Source organism: Tympanuchus pallidicinctus, unplaced genomic scaffold (assembly GCF_026119805.1).
Source record: "Tympanuchus pallidicinctus isolate F22 unplaced genomic scaffold, pur_lepc_1.0 scaffold21, whole genome shotgun sequence".
NCBI classification, from domain to species: domain Eukaryota; kingdom Metazoa; phylum Chordata; class Aves; order Galliformes; family Phasianidae; genus Tympanuchus; species Tympanuchus pallidicinctus.
In genome coordinates this window covers 10,590,509-10,611,302 of record NW_026294733.1, presented here as the reverse complement: position 1 = coordinate 10,611,302, position 20,794 = coordinate 10,590,509, and the positions used below count along the sequence as shown (strand labels likewise).

The window sequence follows — 20,794 nt, the reverse complement described above, 5'->3', positions numbered from 1 at the left end:
TCTGAATTGCAAATGTCTCCTAGTTCTACCAGCTGCTCTTTTTAGCAAATTGTGGTATTTTCTGCAGAAACCCCTTCAGAAGCATGCTTAAATCCCTGTGTGTAAGGTGAAGGGATAGCACTGAATCTAAAGTGCTCAGACTTTCTTCTTTTCTTTTAAGGCTATGGGACATTGAATGTGGTGCCTGTTTAAGAGTATTAGAAGGCCATGAAGAACTGGTCCGATGCATCAGGTTCGACAACAAGAGGATTGTTAGTGGAGCCTATGATGGGTAAGTTTCTGAGAGCAACTTCTAAACGTTCTGCCTTCATTAACAAAGCATTCTGAAAGCCTTTGGGCCTTGTTTGCGGTATGAAGGGTCTCTTCTGGTGTGACAGATGGATCACTGTTGGAGTGGCTTCTGCTTCAGCATTTCAGCCTATCAGGCTGCGGTTTCTCGTCTACTTAAAACTACTCTTCTGCTGCATTCTAGTGCACACACAATTTATTTGGCACTCGTGCCTGACTTCTTACAGAAAATAAGCTTTTGTTTGGTTGAAGTGAGAATCGGTCTAAAAAAGTGCATTCTTTTGTGTCTTCCCTTAGAAATTGCTCCTTTCCAGGTCCATGTACTCAGAGTAATCAGTGCTTTCTTTTCAATTTTTGTTTGTTTCAAGACAACGACACTGAAGATATTTATTGTGAGGGCAGATATATCACACAGGGCCCTCAGAACTGTTCAGTGGTATTTCTCGTAGGTTAAAGGCAGGAGCCCCACCATGAGCCCTTCTGATTTGCTCTGCCTTGCAAGTGGTATTTCTGCTGTGCAGTAGGTTCAGCACAATGTACATTCACATCCAAATTCTCCAGTTCTATTTCTGTATGAACTGTCCTTGTAGTGAACAGTAGAGCTATTGAAAACAATTCTTGAACTGTGTTAGTCTCCAGCCTTTTATTTGGGCTTATCATCCCTCTGGGGTTGGCAGTCCCTGCTTAATTCCTGTTGGATCTTCACACTTCATCAGTAGTGTTGTGGGCTTTTGAGATCCTCTGCAGTTCCAAACTGGCTTGTGTATACAAACGTAGTTAGTTTGTCTTGAGTATAAACAACCCACTTGGGCCATCACAAAGACATCACTGTATTTGCTTCTAAAAAGAAACACAAAACTGTCTGTCCTACGAGATTCAGCTTCAGTAGTTTAGTGAAGATAAATTATAATGTTTTGCTCGATTCTGATAAATCAGCTGAAGGAAAGATCTGGAATTCTGTCTGTTGCTTTTAGATGTTTCTGTGCTTACATTTGAAACAATGCTTATATAACCTTCTTATCTTACTTTATAGCAAAATTAAAGTTTGGGACTTGCAAGCTGCTCTTGACCCTCGTGCCCCAGCAAGTACATTATGCTTGCGTACGTTAGTGGTATGTATGATGTATTAATTTGAGGTTTCAGACTTTCCATTTGAAAGTATGAGGCATTTTATTCCCTCACCTTAGGAGAGATGAGAAATTCAGGGGGTTCTCTGTAAAGCCTGGGCTATTTCTTATGCTAAAAATGAAATAAAATATACATATCATCAATGATTTGAACTGAAGTTTAAATGAAAAATTAAGACATTCTCAGAGACTCTAAAAAATAAATCACAACAGTATGTTAAATCATTTTAGCTACTGGCGTGGTTCCTTAATACCACTGTCATGCTGGCTTCGAATTTCCTTCTATTAAAGGGGCTGAAATTCTGTGAGTCTTTCCTCAACCTTTTTCCTAACCTTTCGGTTTGAAAGGAAGAGGCATGCAAAGAGAAGGGAGGATAAGTGGAAAGAATTACCAGAGGAACTCCCCTTGCCCCTGAGGACTATCAGAGTTGAGGCTGTTGGTTTTTCCTTGTATTGATAGTTTTGGTTTCTGACAGTAAACTGAAATTTTGTGCACTTCTTTTTTTAAATTTACTTCAGGAATCAGTCAGACCTTTCTCCAGTCTCGTAACAACCCAAAGTTACTGTCTGCATATGATGGTAACTGGCTTATTCAGCCTGTGTTTGGCCTTTCCAACACTATAGAAGTCCTTATATTCCTAAAAGCACTTACATTTTTTTTCTTCTTTTGAATAATCTTTGTGTGAAGATGAGCTTTAACTATTCTTTTAATCTGTATGTGTATGTAGTTTTACTGGAAAAAGTTGCTTCTTTCCCTTCTGTGGGTGTACTGTAGCTCAGCTTCCAGTTTGGAGATCAGTCTGGCAGCTTTAGTTAGGTCTCTAGTAAAGGTCTCATACTCCTCTTAAATTTATTAACAAATGGGTAAGCAGGAGGAAGAGGAAAAGTTTTTCTGGACATCCATTCTGAGGTTTTTCCAAAGAGCTGGTGGAGCTCCTACACCTCCTTTCCTTACTGGCAGCATTTGGACGCGCTCCATGAGTGAGCCATGCTGATTCTTGCAGCAGTGTGTCCTAGATGAAGCCATGATGTGGTGTGTTAGTGCTAGAAAAAACTGGGTTAACAGCAGTGTTGAATGCAAAATCTTTTGTAGGTAAAGGAACCCCTGGTGTAGACTGTTAGTGCCAGCCAGTCTTCTAGATCGATGCTCCCTAATTGATAGACTGCCTTAGTTTTTCATAATGTCAGCCTCAACATGTGCAGTGGGCCCCTGCAGGGAGACTCAGAGCTTACAAGTATTTTATTTGAAAGCTATGTGTTACACTGGACAAAGTTTATGTATGAAAACTGCTTTTCTTTAAACTCAAGAGTGATTATAACTAAGGGCTTCTTAGTGCACCAAAATTTTAACGCACCACTCTGCATCCAGATCTGTGTGAGCACAAACGTAATGAAATGTTATCCTCCTCTTGGCCTGCTAACTACTGTTCATTTCTCACAGGAACATTCAGGACGTGTCTTTAGGCTCCAGTTTGATGAATTTCAGATCATTAGTAGTTCCCATGACGATACAATTCTGATTTGGGATTTCTTAAATGTGCCACCCAGTGCCCCAAATGAGACTCGCTCTCCATCTAGAACATACACTTACATCTCCAGATAACAGTCTGCACTTTACTACCCTCAGAAGGTAAGTCTTTGTCTCTTCACATAGAACATGTTTATAAATTTATCACTTCACCTGCAGGTTGTATTACTCTAAACAGTAAGCTGTTGCTTTCCTTAAGAAAGCAGACATTTATTATGCCACTTCTTGCATTACTTAGCCATGCATGGTCGTGCTTCAGCTTTCAAAACTTGCCATGTCATGATATCTCATCCTCACGTCCCCTATAAGCTCCTGTAATTGGATACTTAAGATATAATATGGGAAGTTACTGGGTATTTGCAATGATCTTGGAGATTTTGGTGCATTGGTACGGGTATTGCAAATATCCTGTGAAATCAGAATCTTTTGGAGCTTTTGAGGCATCTCAGGATGAAATCTTTTAACGAGCATCTTAATGTGCTCCTAGTAAACTGAAAACACATACGATCTCTGGACAAACGCTCATCACAAGTGAGCAATTCTGTGATGACCATAAGTATCTTGGAGGATTTTCAGAACTAGAAATAATGTTGTGTTAGGCAGTGTGACAAAGCTGTCAAAAGCAGGGCACGTGGTCTTAACCTATTTTGTTTCAGTTTTTCTGCAAGTCCGCTTCCTGTCGTTGTTCAAGCACGGTGGGTAAAAGCTCTGCTGTGGATCTGTTTGTGAGAACAATGGTTTCTTTTTCTTGTGTCATCTGCGTTGCTGCCAACAATTGCACTTCACACTATAAATAGCTGTGAGTGCTGGGGCTTGGAAATGTAGAAATTGCCTTGGCAAAGAGCAGTGGCCCCTTTCTCCAGCGCCCTGTGTTTGCCCATGCTGATAACCGCGTGCTTTCAAGGAAGTGGGAGCACCACAACAAAAGGAGTTAGGAGTACAACTGCCTCAGCTGGAAGGGTTTATGTAAAGTAGGTAATTAGTCGTTAGCTTAAACACTGTGGCTCTTCGTGTAAGCCTGGACTTCCGTTGTCTGTCTGTATGTGTTTATTCCTGCTATGGTCTCTGACTTCTTTCCATTCCTTCTGTAGGATCTCTCTTTCTGGCTAGGAAACAGCTTTCCATGTGAAGAAACACTTGGCTTCTTTGAGATAGTTTCTTAAAAGTCACCTTCCTCTGACCTGCACTCATCTCTCAGGAAAGTGTTGGCTACTGTTCCTGCTGAGTGAATTCCTACTTATTTTGGGGAAGGCCGTGGTGGTGTCGTCTCTGGGTAGACATCAGATCCAGTGGCTTGTTGGGTTCGACAGAGAATCGAGGCCAAAAGCTGGGCATTGCTAGACTGAGTTTCAGAACCAGTAATTATTTAATATAATTAGGCCCATGACTGAGCAAGAAGTCTCATGCTGTGATGCAGTGTTAGCACACAGAATCAGCAGAGAATGGAGCTTGCTTATTTTCTTCAAAATCTAAGGAAATATATTTACATCCAGCTCCACTAGAACTTGGGTGTAAGGTACATTTAAATCAACCCATTGCTCGTGTGAACTTCAGTTCTGCCCTGCTTGTGTGTTAGGGAATACCTGCAGTATTTCATGTGTGTCCTTATCCTCCCTTTCTAAATTAAAACCCCAAATCTGACCTATTTCTTAGTGTCAGAAGAGATATTGCAGTATTGAATACACATTGAGCAGCTCATTTAAGAAATTGTGATGTTAAGAACGTTGCTGCAAGGGTAACTTAGTGAAAACTCACTGGCTGCTTTATGCTTTGTGCAGTGGAAGGCCAGCAGAAATTGGAAAGCAAGTGATAATGTAACATTTATGTTGGGGGGAGAGGTAGTTAAATGTGACACTTTCCTGGGGGAGGTGGATCATGAAGCTGTTCAAAGCAGCGAGGTCCTTTCACACTGCTTCCCTCTCACTTCCACTTCAGAACTGTGTGTGTGGTTGTGTTCTTACGTGGAAAGCTTGGTGCCAGCACTGATGGTTGTGTCCCCAGGGACTCTGCCTTACTCTGTAGGCAGAGATGGTCCTGTTGGCTGCTGTGCCACATGGGGCAATACCTAGGTGAACTTTTGCTGTGGAGACTCCAAGGCTTGTTGAAGTGGAATGGTTACTAGTTTGATTCATGGAAAAGCTGTACATAGTTTGTCTTCAGCACAAGAGGAATGTGTTGGTGCTTTATTTTCTTTCCTGCCACATGTGACCTGCAAGATCCACTGTCATGGAGATTTGTTGATGAAATATGAAGAGCCTTTGGCAGCGTGTTCTTCCTGTGAAATTCTGCACACTTGACAATTTTGAGCAGCTTATGACTGACTTGTCTCGCGATGCAGAACTAAGAACACGCAGGGATGTGATCCCAGCAATTGCTAGTGTTGATAAATGGCTGTCCCTTCATGATGTTTCCTATACAGGGGAGATGCTGTGATGTCATTTTCTGAAGGGTTTTTCTGAAGTCAGAATTCACAAAACATAAATCTACATACAATTACGGTCAAACAGCTAATATTTCATTATGACATTTAATGAAAGGGTTTTATATGCTTTCAAACATTATAGTTTTCTGTGTTTTGAAACAGCCCCACGCCCTTGGTTTTTTTACAAGGCTTGCAATGTTTTGCCTCTTCAAAGTGGATCATTTTTGACAGTCCTGGCAGTTGGCTGTGAGAGTTTTATTGCTTTCTGTTGAACTCCTGGTGTTTATTGTAACGTGATAAAAATTGTTACCATATGATACTCTGATATTCTTATATTGAGCACTAGGTCTTGTGCTAGGGGGAAGGGAAGCCATTGGTTAACATCTAAAGATGTTTTAACCTTTCTTGGGAATTTCATATCAGAACAGGGCAGTTCACCATGGTCCACAAAAGTGATTTTGGAAAGTGGTGAGTAAAACTGAAATTTGGATTTAATTTTGCCAAGTATTTACAGGGTCGTGTAACAGGATGGGGGAAACAAAGTCTAAAACTGATTTCAGTGTCTTGTCTGCTTTCTTAAAATCCTACGCATTAGGAGCCAAGTTTGTATTTTGAGCAAAGCTTGCTCCTCTGCAGCATTGGAGGAAAGTTCATTTGTCCCTCTTTCAGTGAAGTGCCCAGCATTTAGCAGGATGAGCAGGTGGTTCACCTTTTAGCTCCCCAAAGGTGTGTAGGAAAAGCGCTCTGATGTTCGGAGCATGTTGTGCAGGAAAGGCAGTGTCCCATGGAGGTGCCCCGTCCTTGGAGGAAGGACTTCTATCACAGAATTATTCACAGCTGAGTGCCTCCTCCACACGGTGAGCACCGTACTCCTCACAGTGTTTGGTCTTGTAGTTTCAGCCTGGAGTGCCAGAGGTGGTGTGTGCTTAACCTTCTCCTGCGTCTCCAAAAGGGCTTTTTGACTTGCGTGTTCTGTGAGTTCAGTTTTGTCTTTTGTCTCTTGCAGGGTTTCACAGTCTTGAACTACTGGATTTTGGCTCCTACATGCCTGAAGATGTTGATCGACAGCTAAAGTCAGAATTGGTTCTAGATGCTGTGTAGATGCAAAGCAGCACAATTCTATATCTAAATTTCTTAATCTTTCCTGCTCTCAGTGGTCGTCTTTGAATTTACTACAAATTCACTGACTTCGAGTAGATGAATTTCAGAAGCCTACCCTCCCCTGCAGTGAGAAATCCAAAGCTTCACATGTATATTGTCCGTAGAACCTGAACTCAGATGGCTTGTTTTTTCAGAAATAAATCAGACGTCAAGAAAGGACTTGGCCTAATTTATATTGCTTTGCACTTTTGTCTGACTTCAAAGAAAAAACATTCTCCAATGAAATTTGGGTGCCAAACACATACCCAGAATGTACAGAGCTTTGCTTTCCAAGTCATCATTGTCCTTTAGGCTTTGCTCTTACGACAGATTCAGAGCCTGTTTTGTTTGATAGGAGTGTACGTTGGACTCTTAGAAATATTTCTGAATTGCTCAGTAATATTTTTGGATTACAGTTTACTTGTTTCTGCACCAATAATTTCTTTTAAATTAAAGATTACCTGTAATTCAGGCTAGGTTATCTAAACTAGTTGTATAGCACTGTCTTTTCCTTTTAACTGTGCTCTGTACGACAGCCGTCCTGCGCTTCCTAATGTTTGGTATAGTAAAACCTTTCCGTGTGTGCTTGCCTCATTTCAGATACTGTATAAGCATGTAGATACGATGTACATAACAGTGTAACCTCCAGGTGCTAGGAGTCAGGATTTCCTGACACTACACACTAACGCAAGCTGTGGTAGCACTTGGCAGCAGGATGTTCTGACTACTGGCACTTGTAGGGGATAATATGAATTATCTAGAAATTTTCTCTGCAAAAGGAGGTTTTCAGTATTCATTAGGATTTTTTTAATGGGAACTACATATTTTAAAATGTAATTTCTAAACTTTTTAAAAATTAAAAAAAAAAAAAAGGTTAATTTATGTTCTGTATCTTATATTTTGTGCCGCAGTATTGACAGTTGTCTTTCTTTTACCACCAGTAGGTTGTCACAATCGCCTGCTGACGTCCTTTAGCATTAGTTTGGCTGCTCAGTGGAGGAAGTGCCACGGGCCGAAGTGAAATTTATTTATGTTTGATTTGTTACCCTTCCTCGTGGTGGAGTGGAGGTCCCTTCAGGTCAATGCTCTGATGGCCATGCAGGTTTCCCTACCTGTAGCTCTCAGCTGTAACCATAACGCGGTGTCCTGGTCATGGTTTCTCTTTGTTAGCATGCTTTTATTTGGAATCTCAGTAGGGTTTTTTTTGTGTTGTCACGGTCTCCCCTCTAATTTATGTGGTCACAAACGCTACTGCATTTCTCTTATGTTGGAGTAAGCCGTGGACAGATGCAAACGTGAATATCGTACCTTCGTCAGCCATGTGTGACTGTGCCTGCTGGTGGCTTTTCAGTGCTTCAGCCAGCGTGGAACGCGCCCGTTTTCCTGGGGAAGATACGTGCTGGCACACAGATGGGTCACCACGGACTGAGGCGGCGTTTGCGTCCCCTGGCAGCGCTCTGTTGGAGCTTCGTGCCATCAGGAAGGCTGAGGGCTGTCAGACTGCTGGGGGCTGATCCCGAGTGCAGGGAGCGTCGCTGTGTGTCAAACGAGTTCGGAGAAGGCGTGCGTCAAGACGTTGCCGAGGTGGCCCAGCAGTGCATCCTAAGGTTTTCTCCTCCCCACATTGAGAGAGGTGTTGGGATCAGTGTTCGACTCCCATTCGCGTGTTACGGCAACGTCTTCATCAAGGTGACCAAACGTGGTGAAGTACAGAAGATGAACAACGTGCTCCTGGTTGTCCATAAGATCCCTGGTTGGGAGACGTGGCAGTACTGTGTGAAGGTACCTTACTTCCCCTTCTCATCTAATAGCTTTAACATCAAATGGTCTAAAATCTGCTGCAGTGCTGAGAAAAAACAGACAAACAAACACCAAACATAATTGTTTCTGAAGAATGGAGTCCTTTTCTAAATGCATGTGTAAGATTTAAATTCCTGCTTTTTCCTGGGGAGATGATGGTATTTGAACATGCGGTCTGAACTTCTTTGTGCTTTGTGTAACATAGCAGTGGACTTCTGTGATTGGCACCCAAGGAACTCGACTCCTGGGATTCATGCTAGTGATCCTGGCTGCACTCTGGACTTTGATTTGCTAACATAATTGAGCAACTGTACATTACTGCTATATTAATGTTTCAAAGCACTGGGATAGTCTAATTCTAACTTGTAATTATGTTTGCCAATTACCTGTTTGGAAAGTTGGTGTATGAACAGCTTATTGAAACTGTTAAATTGTACAGATATCGTTCATGATCTAAAGCTTTGTACTGTGGAATGTGCTTAATAAAAAAAAAGTTTGAACTTAATTTGTCGAATAAATGGATGGGTAATGTCATTAAGGCATGCTGGTATTATGCATTAGTTGATGCAGGGGCACGGTGAAATCTTGGAGAAACTCATCTGCTTTGCTGCAGCACTGGCAGCCCGTGCAGAAGCAGCACAAGAAGAATTTCCTTGTTATTTATCAAGGATGCAGATAGGGGTGTTGAATGTTACCCATTTCCTTGGCTGCTGAAGCAATCTGTGCTCATGCTGAGCTCTGTTCCCAGAAGGGGACTCCTGATGTTAGCTGTGTCTTAAAAACTGCTCTCCTTGGGTTTCCTTCTGCTGATGTGCAGTGCTGAGGTTGAAGAAGTGCTTTGAAGCTCCTGCCTAAGGCAGCCGTGGTCACGTAAAGGGGTGTATCTGCCATCAGTCAGACGGTAACACGAGGAAGGTTGGTCTTCCTTCCATCCCCTGCTGTTCAGTCAGTTCTGGTTGTGACTCCTTTGCTTTTAAGTAATTGGAGAAATCATCGCTGCTGGGTAACGATTCATTTCTGATCGGTCCAACCAGAAGTGATTCATCCCACAGATCTGGTGCTGCCTTGCTCTGGGAACGAGGCCCAAAGCAGTTCCCTGCTCCGTTGGTGTCCCCTCATGGTGTGGCCGTCTGTGCTGAGCGAGCTGTGACTGCATCCCCACCGCGGGGCTCACATCACCTCTTGGAAGTGCTGCTCTGTAAGTTGTGTGCCTCCACCTGAAGTGCTTTTAAAGGGGCTGAGAGTGTGAATGAGGTGCTGGCAGGGCATCAGCAAATTCGGTATTCTGAATTTATGATGTATGCTACTTTTATTCTGACATTGGATAACTTTCCCAGAGACTTTGTTCAGATTACTTCAGAGAGAGGAAAATGAATCTGCGTGTGTTAGCAGTGCAGTGGGGAAAGTGTAGCCTCACAGAAGTGTTTAAAGCCACTGCGAATGTCTTGCTAAGTATCATGACCCAAATAAGCCTTAAAAGTTCTGAGCTGCCCCTGCAGAGATACCTGGAATACACGCTGTCAGGTCAGACTTAATAACCCATGTTAGTTGGGTGGGTTTGGTTTTCCTTGCTTATGTGCTCATAACAGCCATCTGTTAATTCCCGCTGGCTTCATGCTGTGCTTTGGGGGTCCTTTGGCTCTTCATCCTTACCAAAGGTTGGGGGTGATAGGCTGTGCTGGGTGTGATGTGACTTCTGCACTGCTGTCCAACATCCTGTGGGCACTGGGCAAGCAGGGCGAATCTGGCCGTGGTTAAGGATGAGCTGTTGAGTATTCTGTTTGCAATAGCTGTGGCTGTTCAATTTACAGCAGAATTGTTTCTCACCCTGCTCGTTGCTGTGCCGTGTTACGGCAGCGTGTGGTTTTGCTGTGTGTTGTTACGTGATGCTCTCAGGGACAGGGAAGCTGTCGTTAGCCCTATCTGCTAGTTAACGTGGTGGTGTGGAAGGTTTGTGCTCAGAAACGAGGCAGTGGTTGTGTGTGTTGTGTCTTTCATGATGCACACTCGATATGATGTGGTGGCAGTGAGCAGTGAGGTGAGGGGGCCTGGGAGCTACGAACTGCCCACAGCTTTCTCCTTGGCAGCTACAGAGCTGAGCGCTGCAGGCTCAAGTTCTATGTTTGGACTTGCTGACTCTCCTCTGCTGCATTGTGTTTTTCCTTTGCAGATGTCTGCTCTTCGTTTACCTCTGCTGCTCACCATGTCCAGAAGCTTTATTATTTTTTTTCCGTCTCTGAGCAGCTGTGAGATGCAGAAATCCAAGTGGGGAGTGTGAGCAGGACGGCCTGGGCTTTGGGAGGGTGGTGGTTACCACTGGGAAAACTTGCAGAGATAGAATGACTGGAGGGGAACAGCATGTGCACAGAGCACTTGGATGCAAGGGAACACCTTGCTTTCCTGTCCTGCATAACTCTGGTTGTATTTCTGCAGAACCTGATTGTGCCAGATCTCCTGCTGTGGGTCAGCGCCTACCAGGGATGGCAGCAATTACAACTAATGAGTTTCAGGTGTTTGCTCTTTCCTGGATCAGTGGTGGAGCTGCCCAACGCTGCCTTGCAGCATATGTTGGGCAGACACCAAACCTCTTTGCTAGTCTGGAGCTAGAAGCTGCTTCCTAACAGAGCAGGAGTTGATTACCAGCCAGGAGGTGACCCTTGAAACGCTTGCCCAATTACAAATAACTTTCTGAAGCATCTATCTAGTGGGCTGAATTAAGGAAGCATCTGGAATGGGTTTTTTTGGCCTTTCTTTCCAAAGCTTTATAGCAAATTGTGCAAACACATGCAGGAAGCATTACAAAAAGCTGTGTATGTCCAAAGAATTAGCAGATGTTATCCCTCTACTCTTTCAGGGAGCAGGGATGAGCCTGCTTGCTCCCAGGGCTGGAACTGACCTGAGGAGAGCAAAATTTCTTGGGTCAGCATGGAGCAGATGACCTTCAGTGTGCAGAGGTGAGCTCCCCTCAGTGCAGGTGCATTGCACTTCCCAGGCAGGCTTTTATGGCTGTTATTCCCTCCTTGTTGCTCTTTTTGAGCTCTCACATTCGTGGGTTCGCTGATAGAATCCACGCTCCGGATGGAGGGCTGCACCTTGCAGAGTCTGAGTGGTTTGTGTGGGATGAGGCAACTGCTCCAGTGCACAGGTGGTGCTTTGGAGAGGTTGAGGGGCAATGGAGAGAGGGCCTCCATGGCTGGCCCTGGGCTTAGGGAAAGCAGGGCAGGGTATGGGGTGCTCAGGTCCTCCCTGCTGCTTGAGCAGAACAACCCAATCCGAGGCCGATCTGAGGGTTTTTAAGGTTTCCTTGTACCCTATTTGTGGAGATTGAAGCTCAGTGCAGTGAGCCACCTGCACACATGGCCAGGGCGGTGCTGCAGGTAGGGCAGTCCCTGGCTCAGGCCCAGCACCTGCTGCACAGCCCTGCTGGCCAGCGAAAGTGCCGTGGAGCAGCTGGAGCTTCCTTACCAGGTCCCCTCCAAAGTGCTTTCCTTTGGTGCCAGGATGCTTCCCATCCTGTCCTGCATGGGTTTGGTGCAGGATGATATCGGAGGGCAGCAGAGAACTGGACTTTCTTAGCTGCAGGGCTGAGTATTGCTGCCAGCACAGTGGAAGAACGCTGAGCATCAGTGCCCCTGGGGATGCAATCTGAAGTGTGGCTTCCATTCTGTTCCTGGCTTTAGTTCTTCACCTGTCTGTTGCTATTTGCATGGCTTGACAGAGAAACGTCATCTCGTTTCCTGCAGTCTGCTTGTGCTCAGTTAAACCTTGCTTGAATCTCTGCCTCATTTGAAGTAGCTGTGAGCTGTTTTGGGGGGAGAGGTTGCACTGCTGCTGCTCTGCAGTGGTTCTGCAGCTCCAAACGCACGCTGCCCATGTGCCATAGAAGCCATATTGCTACAGCCCCACGTGCTTCCTTTCACCTTTTCCCAAGACCCTCCCCATGCAGCGAATGGTGACTTCTGCCAACCCCTTCCCCAGGCACCTGCTGTGCCCTTGGTCTTGTGTCCAAATATCAGACTGGCTCAGAAGTGACAGCAAAAGTGACAGCGGGATGAGGCTGTCAGATCTGCCTCCTGTGGAACTGCTGAGCTCATAGAATTCGAGGGACCTTCCTGTGGTGCAGAAATGGGCTTACGCCCCTGTGAGAAGTGTTGAAGGCTTGAGTCTTAATCACAGAGAGAAGAGCATTACAGATAATAAATTAAGAATGGTTACTACCAGGTACCTACCACAGAGCAGGGGGATTTGGTGCTGAAATCTCAGCAAGCATCACAGCTGGGGGTGCAGTAAGGCTTGGTGGCAGTTGTCCTCTGAAAGTTGCATCTCAGCTTGGCCCAGGAAAAGGAATCTGGTCTATTATTTGTATGGGTTATTTGAGAAAAGCTATAGGGAAGGATCATCAGACAGAAACCATCACTGAGATGCTAAGGTGGTGTGTAGCTCAGGGCAGCAGCGTGGCAGTGCTGAGAGGAAGATGGCAGCGTGTGGCTGCTGTATACCAGGCCCACAAACCAGAACTGATGGGGTTGAAACCGTTCTACCACAAGCCCTTCATAACTGAGGCAGTGTGTAGATGCTGGCTGCCAAGTAAGGCCTGGAGGTGGCAACAGGAAGGCTGATGATGAGTGCTTGCATGTATGATATGTGCTGAGGGCTTGGGAATGGGAGCTGTGATGTCTGCTCTGCATCACTCTGGCCCACCAAAGGCTTTGTGCCCATGATTTGAGCTGGCTTCCAAATGTGGGTGCTCCCTGCAGCTGCCTCAGGCCATCAGTTGTGTCTGTCTGGGGTCTTCTCTCCCTGCCCTGTATTTTCTTTCCCTACCTGCACAGTGACTGGGACGTTTCCTGCCTCTTTTCCAAGTGAGCATCCCTTGTGGTACTGTGGGTTTTTCCTCTCAACTCCTTCACTCCTGAAATCCACCCCTTCCCATGTGTATGCATTCCCTTGCCCCCAGCAAAGTGCTGCCTTTTTGCCCAGATCCCTTCCACCAAACAGCAAAACCACCCAGCCAAACTCAGCCATGGCCTGCTGGGGGCAACAGCATGGCTGGAGGGCAGGAGGGCTGGGTGCTGTTCTCCTCTGCCGAGAAATGCTCAGCTGCAATGCAGAGCTGTTGCTTCCACAAGTCAAAAGCCTCCAGGAAGACAGGAAACAGCAATCTTCCCTTCTGGAGAAGTGAGAGGGTTGTGCGTTTTTGGAGGTTTATTCTTGGTACTCCCTGGAAGGGCTCCATGAATAGCAGAGGCTGTGCATGCCAACAGGAGGGGGAATGCAGATAGAAGCTCCTGAGGGACGATTCCCCTTGGGATGCAGAGGACAACTGTGAGACGTTCCCAGTGTGTTTGTGGATGCCCCACACTGACAGCTGTTGCTCAGGGCTGATGTGCTGGTATGAAATGTCAGTGCAGGAATGGCTTCGCTTTCATCCAGGAGCACAAACAAGGTTCTGGGGCTGCCAGGCACCGTAATCTGCACCCAGACCTCCTGCTGGCCGGTGTGGTAAGTCAGCCCCTCCTGGGTGGCCCTTTTTCTTCTTTTTTTTTTTTTATTTCTAATATCTGCAGACAGGTCTTGGACTGAAGTAGAAACAGCTTTGCTTGTCTGAATAATTTAAAGAACTGCGATTTCATCTTTTCTTTGGCACAGCTCAGTGCAAATAAAGGGAGATGCGTTTGTATCTCTTGACTACCCTCTTTCCACAGTCTAAAATCTTCTATTTTCTTTTCCTCCTTTTTCCTTTGAAGGAAGCCTTTGAAGGTTTTATTTTTAATTTCCAAACACATGCTTAGAAGGAAAGATCACTTTTTTCTGTATATCTTGCCCTGAGACAGGCTGGCATTTCTTTGCTGGAGGAGGAGAGCTGGGGATGGGGGCTTGAGCCTTGCCAGCTGAGCCTGTTGGCTGAAAGGCAGTGGGTGAAGAGATGGTGCCTGCTGTCTGTGGAGAAGGAGACTGCGAGGTGCCTATCAAGATATGTTGGTGGCAAAGTCTGCTCAGGACCTGAGGCATCTCTCTGGCAAAGCCTCTGACCTGATGTAGAGCCTCCACTGGAGTTGGCATCTCTCCCAACAGGAGCACGTGAGCAGCAAGCCTCTGCTTTGCTGCCTGTTCCTTCTGGAGGTAAGGGAAAAGTAAGGTGGAAATTCGGTGCCTGCTGCAGCCATGCAGGTTAACTCGGTGTCCTTGAGTGGTCGAGCCATCAGCATCCATCTGTGTGACCTTAGTAAGGCAGGAAGTGCCAGCAATCTGTGTATTCTCAAAGACAGAGATGCCATGGATGCGACAGAGTTACTGTCAGAGGGATTGAGGTATGAAACGCCTCTGAGCAGTGCCTGCAGGTCCTGTTATCATAGAGAAAAAGTAGTTCTCTCACAGCCAAATTCGTGCCTTGAAGTGAGGAGACCAAAAAATGATCTGAGTTGCCAGATTTCCACGTTAGAAGCCAGCAGTGCTTTGGGTGTGCAGAGCAGGCACAGCTCTGTGTCTCCCTGCAGCTCTGGCTGCACAGTCAAGGTCTGCCCACTGTCAAATCCAACAGAGCTTTTAGCAGTCCTCAAATCCCTGATCCATGTCCTCACCTGATCTGCCATGAGATTTATCCTCTTTGTGTGCAATTATTTGTACTCTTTTGCCTCGAATTCCTGGATTTCATTTGATGACTGAGAACTTCCCTAGGGCATCTCTGGAAAGCAAGCATGGAGCTGTGGGACTTGAGGTGCTGCTGCAGTACTGCTCTCAGCCAAATGCCCTGGATTCTTCTCACCTACAGGTCTAATGTAGTAGAAGGCTCAGTATTCTGGGAGGATCTGAGCAGCCACTGTTCTGAACAGCAGTGGGAGATTTGCAGGTCTCCAGTGCAGCAGGCAGCTGGCTTTTCCAAGCTTGCTGTGGCGAGACGTGGCTGCTCTCATTTGGGAATCTGAGCTGTCATTTGTGTCAGTTAATTAGAACTCCCAAATGGGAATGGTTTTGAAGGATGGGTGTCAGAAATAAATTTAGAAATTAAAAAACAAAAAACAAACAAAAGAAAAGGTCAAGAGGACTGGAATAACTCCATCTCTTTGGGGTTTCATGAGCAGAACGGTCTAAGAAGTCCCACGTCACTTGGTTTTGTTGTGCAGATTCTTTGGGGAATGCTGTGACAAGCAGCCACGAGGCTTTTCTCCATCTGTAGCTCTCAGAGGAGTGAATCCTTTAGCAGTTACTCCCTGTAAAGTTCCCCCAAGATGTGCTGCAGGGATGTTTTTGCCTCCTCCAGGTAAGGCTTGTTGGATGAGTCCAGATTCAAGCCCTCAGCACTGGTATTTTTACAGCAGCAACCACGACATCCCATTGGATCAGGATCAAGGTGTTAATCCTAGTTTCTAAGGTGCGTAGTGGTTGGATTGCAGATTTCTGACAGCCAGAAGCATCCAGCCTGAATTAAGCAGCACAACATTGCTGGCAGTGCAGAGCTGTTACAAGGATGGGTAAAGCTGGTCTGCATGGGCCTTCCTCTGAGCTGTCCCACGTGCCTGGGGATGCCCAGCACCGTGAGCAGCTGTGCTGTGGGCACTGCTCCACCTTTGCTGAGTGACATGGGGAGTTCAGCTTCGCTTGAAGGATGAGCATAGATAAAATGCCAAAAAAAAAAGAAAAAAAAAAAAAAAAGAAAAAGAGAGAAAGATCCTCTTCTTCTCACCTCCAACAGTTCTTCTCCTAACGGTGCCAGGCTGGATCCAGTGTGCAGGAATGCAGCCCTGCTCTGTTGGAAGAAGGGCAGAGGAAAGTCTGCACGTGCCAGACACAAACTCCATTGCTTAGCACACTGATGAAACAGGTTGCAACCATCAGTGCAGCTTAAAACCCAACTGACTTATCCCTTGGGAATGCTAAGATTGCATTTTGGTTGCTCTGTCAAGGCTTGATGATGGCTTTTTTTTTTGTGATCCAGACCCAGCCTGCTGAGGAAACTGCTGTGCTTCTTGTCAGTGGCAGCTTTTATTTCTGCCCTGTGTTGTGTTGGGCCCTGTGCTCCTGCAGCCTCTTGCTGCTGCCCTGCAGTGTGATGGCCTTGCAGCATTCGTTGACTTTCCCAAGCTCCAGCTTTTCCTGGATACTTCAGAAAACATTTCTGTTATGCTCTTTGTTAGGGGATGCAAGTCAGTTGTTAATGACTTCCAAATCAGGAAAAACTACTGCTGTGAAAGGCAGCATCTTCACTGTAGTTCGTGTGTCTTCCATGGAAATTCTTGTATTTTCTGCTTTTTATTGGCATTGACATCCACTTTTTATGTTGCTATTGACAAGAGGCTGTGATTCCAGACATAAGATGGTGCAGATCAGCAGCAAGTACCAACATTTCTATCTAACATCCTCTTAGAATAACTAGTCACCATTGAATCTGAGTATCGTAACAGAATGAAGGACCTGATGGAATCTTGGTAGCTCTTGATTTAGTTGTTTGAGTTCCCTTAGTGTTCCCTCTATCAGCAGATATTCAGCAACCAAAGCTACTTGCAGTGGCTGAAATAGTGAACTTTTAATCCTTTTGTTTTCTTTTAAAAAATATTCCAAATAGTAATTCAACAAGTAGAAATTACAGCTGAACCAAAGAGAGATTCCACACCATTTTCAATGGGTTTTATGCATCTCTGCAGAACGTATTTGGGTGTATCCATGTAGGCATTAGTAAGGACTACTTTTTGTCTCCCCTCTGATAATTAGCGAATACTGCTTTGCACGAGGGAGTATTTAGTTACAGCTGCATTTGTAAAGGCTTGGAGTTTGACCCCTCTCTGTCCCAGTGTATTTCCTGCTGTCTGGGCACTGCTATGGACCTGAAGCAGCCCTGATGGGAGGGGATCCAGTTCTGTCTGAGGGCTGCAGGCTCCCGCTGCCTGTGGAGCTCCTGGTGTCAGCGTGAACAAGCTTCTTGCCAGCAGATGAACCCAATGACCTTGCAGGTCTCTCCTATCTAACTATGACATCTCTGATTAGTTTTGCATATGCCTTCTCTCTGCAGAACGTTTGTCTGTGTTTCAGTGGCTCCTTGGAGGTGATGTGGGGGATTTGATTGAGAAAAGGTGCTCGGAGTATCAGACACACATGGTTGCCTCCAAATCCCCCAAAGTGTTTTGGCAAGTGCTATGTAAAGCCATCCTGCCGGCTCCTCCCCAGTGCTTGTAGGCATTCCTTCACTTCAGCACATGCTCCTGGCGAACGCGCAAACCCTTGACACAGTTTACAGCAAATGCCACGAGGCTGAAGCTGCGAAAGGAAAAATCCAAACCACCAGCATTTGGATTGAAATGCACGCATTTCCCTCCTGAATGGGATTGAGCTGAGCGAAGAGGAGAGAGGCAGGCAGCGGCCAGGGCGGTGTTGCCCCAAACCTCTGCTTCCCCTTGGGCAGGATAGAAAATCATTGGCTTTTCGAATGGACCCTCAGTTTTGGAGAGGGGTGCAGGTATAAATGGGCTGGGAAGCCATGATTCGTGGTCTGGCTGACATCTGAGAAGGCCCGTTTTGTGCTCCCTACCCCACCTTGGTGCCTTTTGGCATGAAACCCATGAAATGGAGAGTTCTCATTTATCTTTGCAGCCCCTCTGGTCACAGCCCTAGGCACAGACTGTGGGCAGAAGGATACAGAGGGGTTTTGGGGATGGGAAGAGCAACACAAGCAGCAGGATGAGCAGCCTCTGTATTCTGCCACAAGCATTGGTGGCAGGGAAAGTTTGCTTTGCAGGGATGTCTGCCCTGGTTGAACCCATTGTTTAGAGATACCAGTGTGGTATCCTGCACCTCCTGGATGAAGGCAGCAATGGACAACCATGGAGACTGCCCTGTGTTCCTACGTCTGCGCCCATATAGAATGCAGAGACCAGCTTTGTGAGCACGGGAGCTTATTGCAAAAGCTGTGTTCTAACTCCAGCTGTGTTGACAGCAAGCTATAAGTCTCATTCACACCATGCTGCTGAGGATCTGTATTTTTCCTCACAAAGAAACGAACCGTTGTGCCTAGAAAGAAAACGGTGGAGAAATCCACCAGTGCCTTGGTGGTATTAGCAGGAATGGTGGCAGCAGGGCAGCGGTGACCAACGTGACGGTGAAATAGTTTAGCACTGACCCTGAACTCTGCAGCAGAACTTGTGCTGGGCTGTGTGGGGTTGAACCAGCACTTCTGGCCCTACTCCACCTGAATCCTTGGGAGGAGATGGCTCTGCACAGTTGAGCTGCCTTCAGCTGTGAGCCAGGGGCACGGTTCTCCTGTGAGGTGGGTCTCCCTAAAACACGGCGATTGCCTTGATGCTCCAAGAAACTGTGGGCAGCAGCCTATGCAGGCCAGGCAAAGTTGTGCCTCTCTCTGGAAGCAACAGCTGCTTCTCAGACATTCTGTAGGAAAAGGCAGTCCAGAATCATGAGCCTTCACCAAACGTGGGGATTAATCAACAGGAGGCTGAGTTATCAACCACCTCTGCTGGGCTGTTGGGCACTGAATTCTCCATCAGCCCCTGCCTGCGTCTGGTAGGAGCGATGCTCTGTGAACCACAGCATCTAGAAGCTGCATTTTAATGGCCAGTGTCCATTGAGATGAACACAGTATGAAACATTGGAGGGCTGGTATTGAATGTGGAGGCTGGTGGCCCTGCGTATGGCACGGGGTTGGAGATTCGTGATCCATGAGGTCCCTCCCAATCCTGGCCATTCCATGATTCATTCTGTGAGGGCAGCGAAGAGACAAACCTCTATCCTCAGAGCAATGTTGGCTCCTGCTTCCAGACCCAGTCTATGGATGTGCCTCAGAAGTAAAGCTGAGTGCCCTGGTAGCCACCTGAACGCAGCCACCTCTGCATTGCTGGTTCAGAGACATCCCATCGAGGGCAGGCAATGCTTTGCTCACTAATTGCATTTCAGGACACATAATCCTTACTTCACACTTTTTCCCAGACAATATCTTTCCATATAATCTTAATGATTCCTGCTGCAATAACAAATAGGCAGCCCTGAGAATAACTTCACACTCAATTGCTCGTGCCAAGAATCTCACCACTTGGCCCTTCTCTGGGTGTTTTCCCTCCAATCCATCTGCACAAACAGAAGTGGGCCAGTTCTGCGCCTCAGGAATGAGGAGATAAAAAGGCAATAATTTATTTTTCCACCAAAGCTAGAAGTATTTTATAGAATTTGCTCAAGTTTTTGTTTCAGGAAATTTCATCATGTCTCCAGGAAAAAAAGAAAAAAAAAAAAGAAAAAAAAGCGTCTAATTGGCCTCAGATTTTCTAACTCCCTTTTCATTTTTGTAATATGAGGAGGTCTAGGTCATCTCAAGGTCACTGCAGTTAGTGTTGCTTTAGTGCACCTCTGTGGATACCTCCTTTCTGCAGCAGTTTCTCCTTTAAAAACAGCCCCAGCCTGCTGCTGTAACAGCCACTTTCTTTGGCAACCATTTGCATTCCTTTAGCATATGGAAATATTTTTTAAAACACATACCAGGGTATGCTGCTTATAGGTGAAACTCTGTCAGAAATGGAGCAAATGCTTCCAAACTATTTGAATGTTGTTACATATATGTAAAAAACTCTCTCAGCTTTGAGCAGAAAGCTGCCATTTCCCATTGTCTAAATTGGAACCTTAGCTAATGTCAAAATAAAATGCTGCTGGTCATCAAATTAATAAAAATGTTTTGCTTGGGAAAAATTTAATTTCAGCACCCTCCCAAGACTTCCTGCTGTCCTGACGTGTTGGCTTACATGGCTTCAGATGGTGAGCTGCATTCCGGCCTTTTAGCTTGGGTTTTCTGATCTGAGAAAAGATGTGGACTCGAATATTTCACCTTGGGGTGGATTCATAGAATCATAGAATGGGCTGGGTTGAAAAGGACCACGATGCTCATCCAGTTCCAACCCCCAGCTGTGTGCAGGGTCACCAACCAGCAGCCCAGGCTGCCCAGAGCCACATCCAGCCTGGCCTTGAATGCCTGCAGGGATGGGGCATCCACAGCCTCCTTGGGCAACCTGTGCCAGTGCCTCACCTAGAAAAAGGAGCACGTGCTGTAGAAAAGTAGGTAAAAAGAAGTATGTGTATCTGAATGACCAGGTTGTTTTCTAAAAGGCAAGGACCAAACAGGACTGGTGAAAGAAAGTATTATCCCTGTCCAAGGCTGAGGAACTGTGGCATGGAAGAGAAGAGTAGTTTGCATTCTGTTGAAAGCCTGTGGCCCAGGTCACGTTTTAACCTCTCCACCCCTTATCTACAGCTTTCCTTTGGACACGGTCATCTCAGGCTGGAGCTGATGGGTGTTTCAGCTGTACATTTGCATCACAGCTGATGCGCTCTACACGTACCTCCATGTCATGTCCATTTGGTTTTGTCTCTTTATGTTGTTGGTGTCAAAAACTAACAAAGGTTTGCAAATTCACAAAGGCAATGCCCAAGCACAAATGGGAATGGGTCAGGAGAGCCCAGGCAGGCACTTCTGAGGAAGGAGATGCTGGTGTACAGATG

The 20,794-nt window shown here is 46.0% G+C and overlaps 1 protein-coding gene across 6 annotated transcripts in view; it reads left to right on the top strand.

The window, feature by feature from the left end:
* The window catches only part of FBXW11 (F-box and WD repeat domain containing 11), a 65,593-nt gene extending 56,783 nt beyond the window's left edge, over positions 1-8,810 (top strand). For all 6 annotated transcript variants that reach the window (XM_052684909.1, XM_052684907.1, XM_052684910.1 and 3 more), the window contains 4 exons: positions 161-271; positions 1,322-1,400; positions 2,857-3,045; positions 6,372-8,810. In XM_052684909.1, the coding sequence (XP_052540869.1) occupies positions 161-271; positions 1,322-1,400; positions 2,857-3,018 (352 nt within the window). In that variant the 3' untranslated portion in view covers positions 3,019-3,045; positions 6,372-8,810. The remainder of the gene's footprint in view (positions 1-160; positions 272-1,321; positions 1,401-2,856; positions 3,046-6,371) is intronic.
* The last annotated feature ends 11,984 nt before the right edge of the window (positions 8,811-20,794 follow it).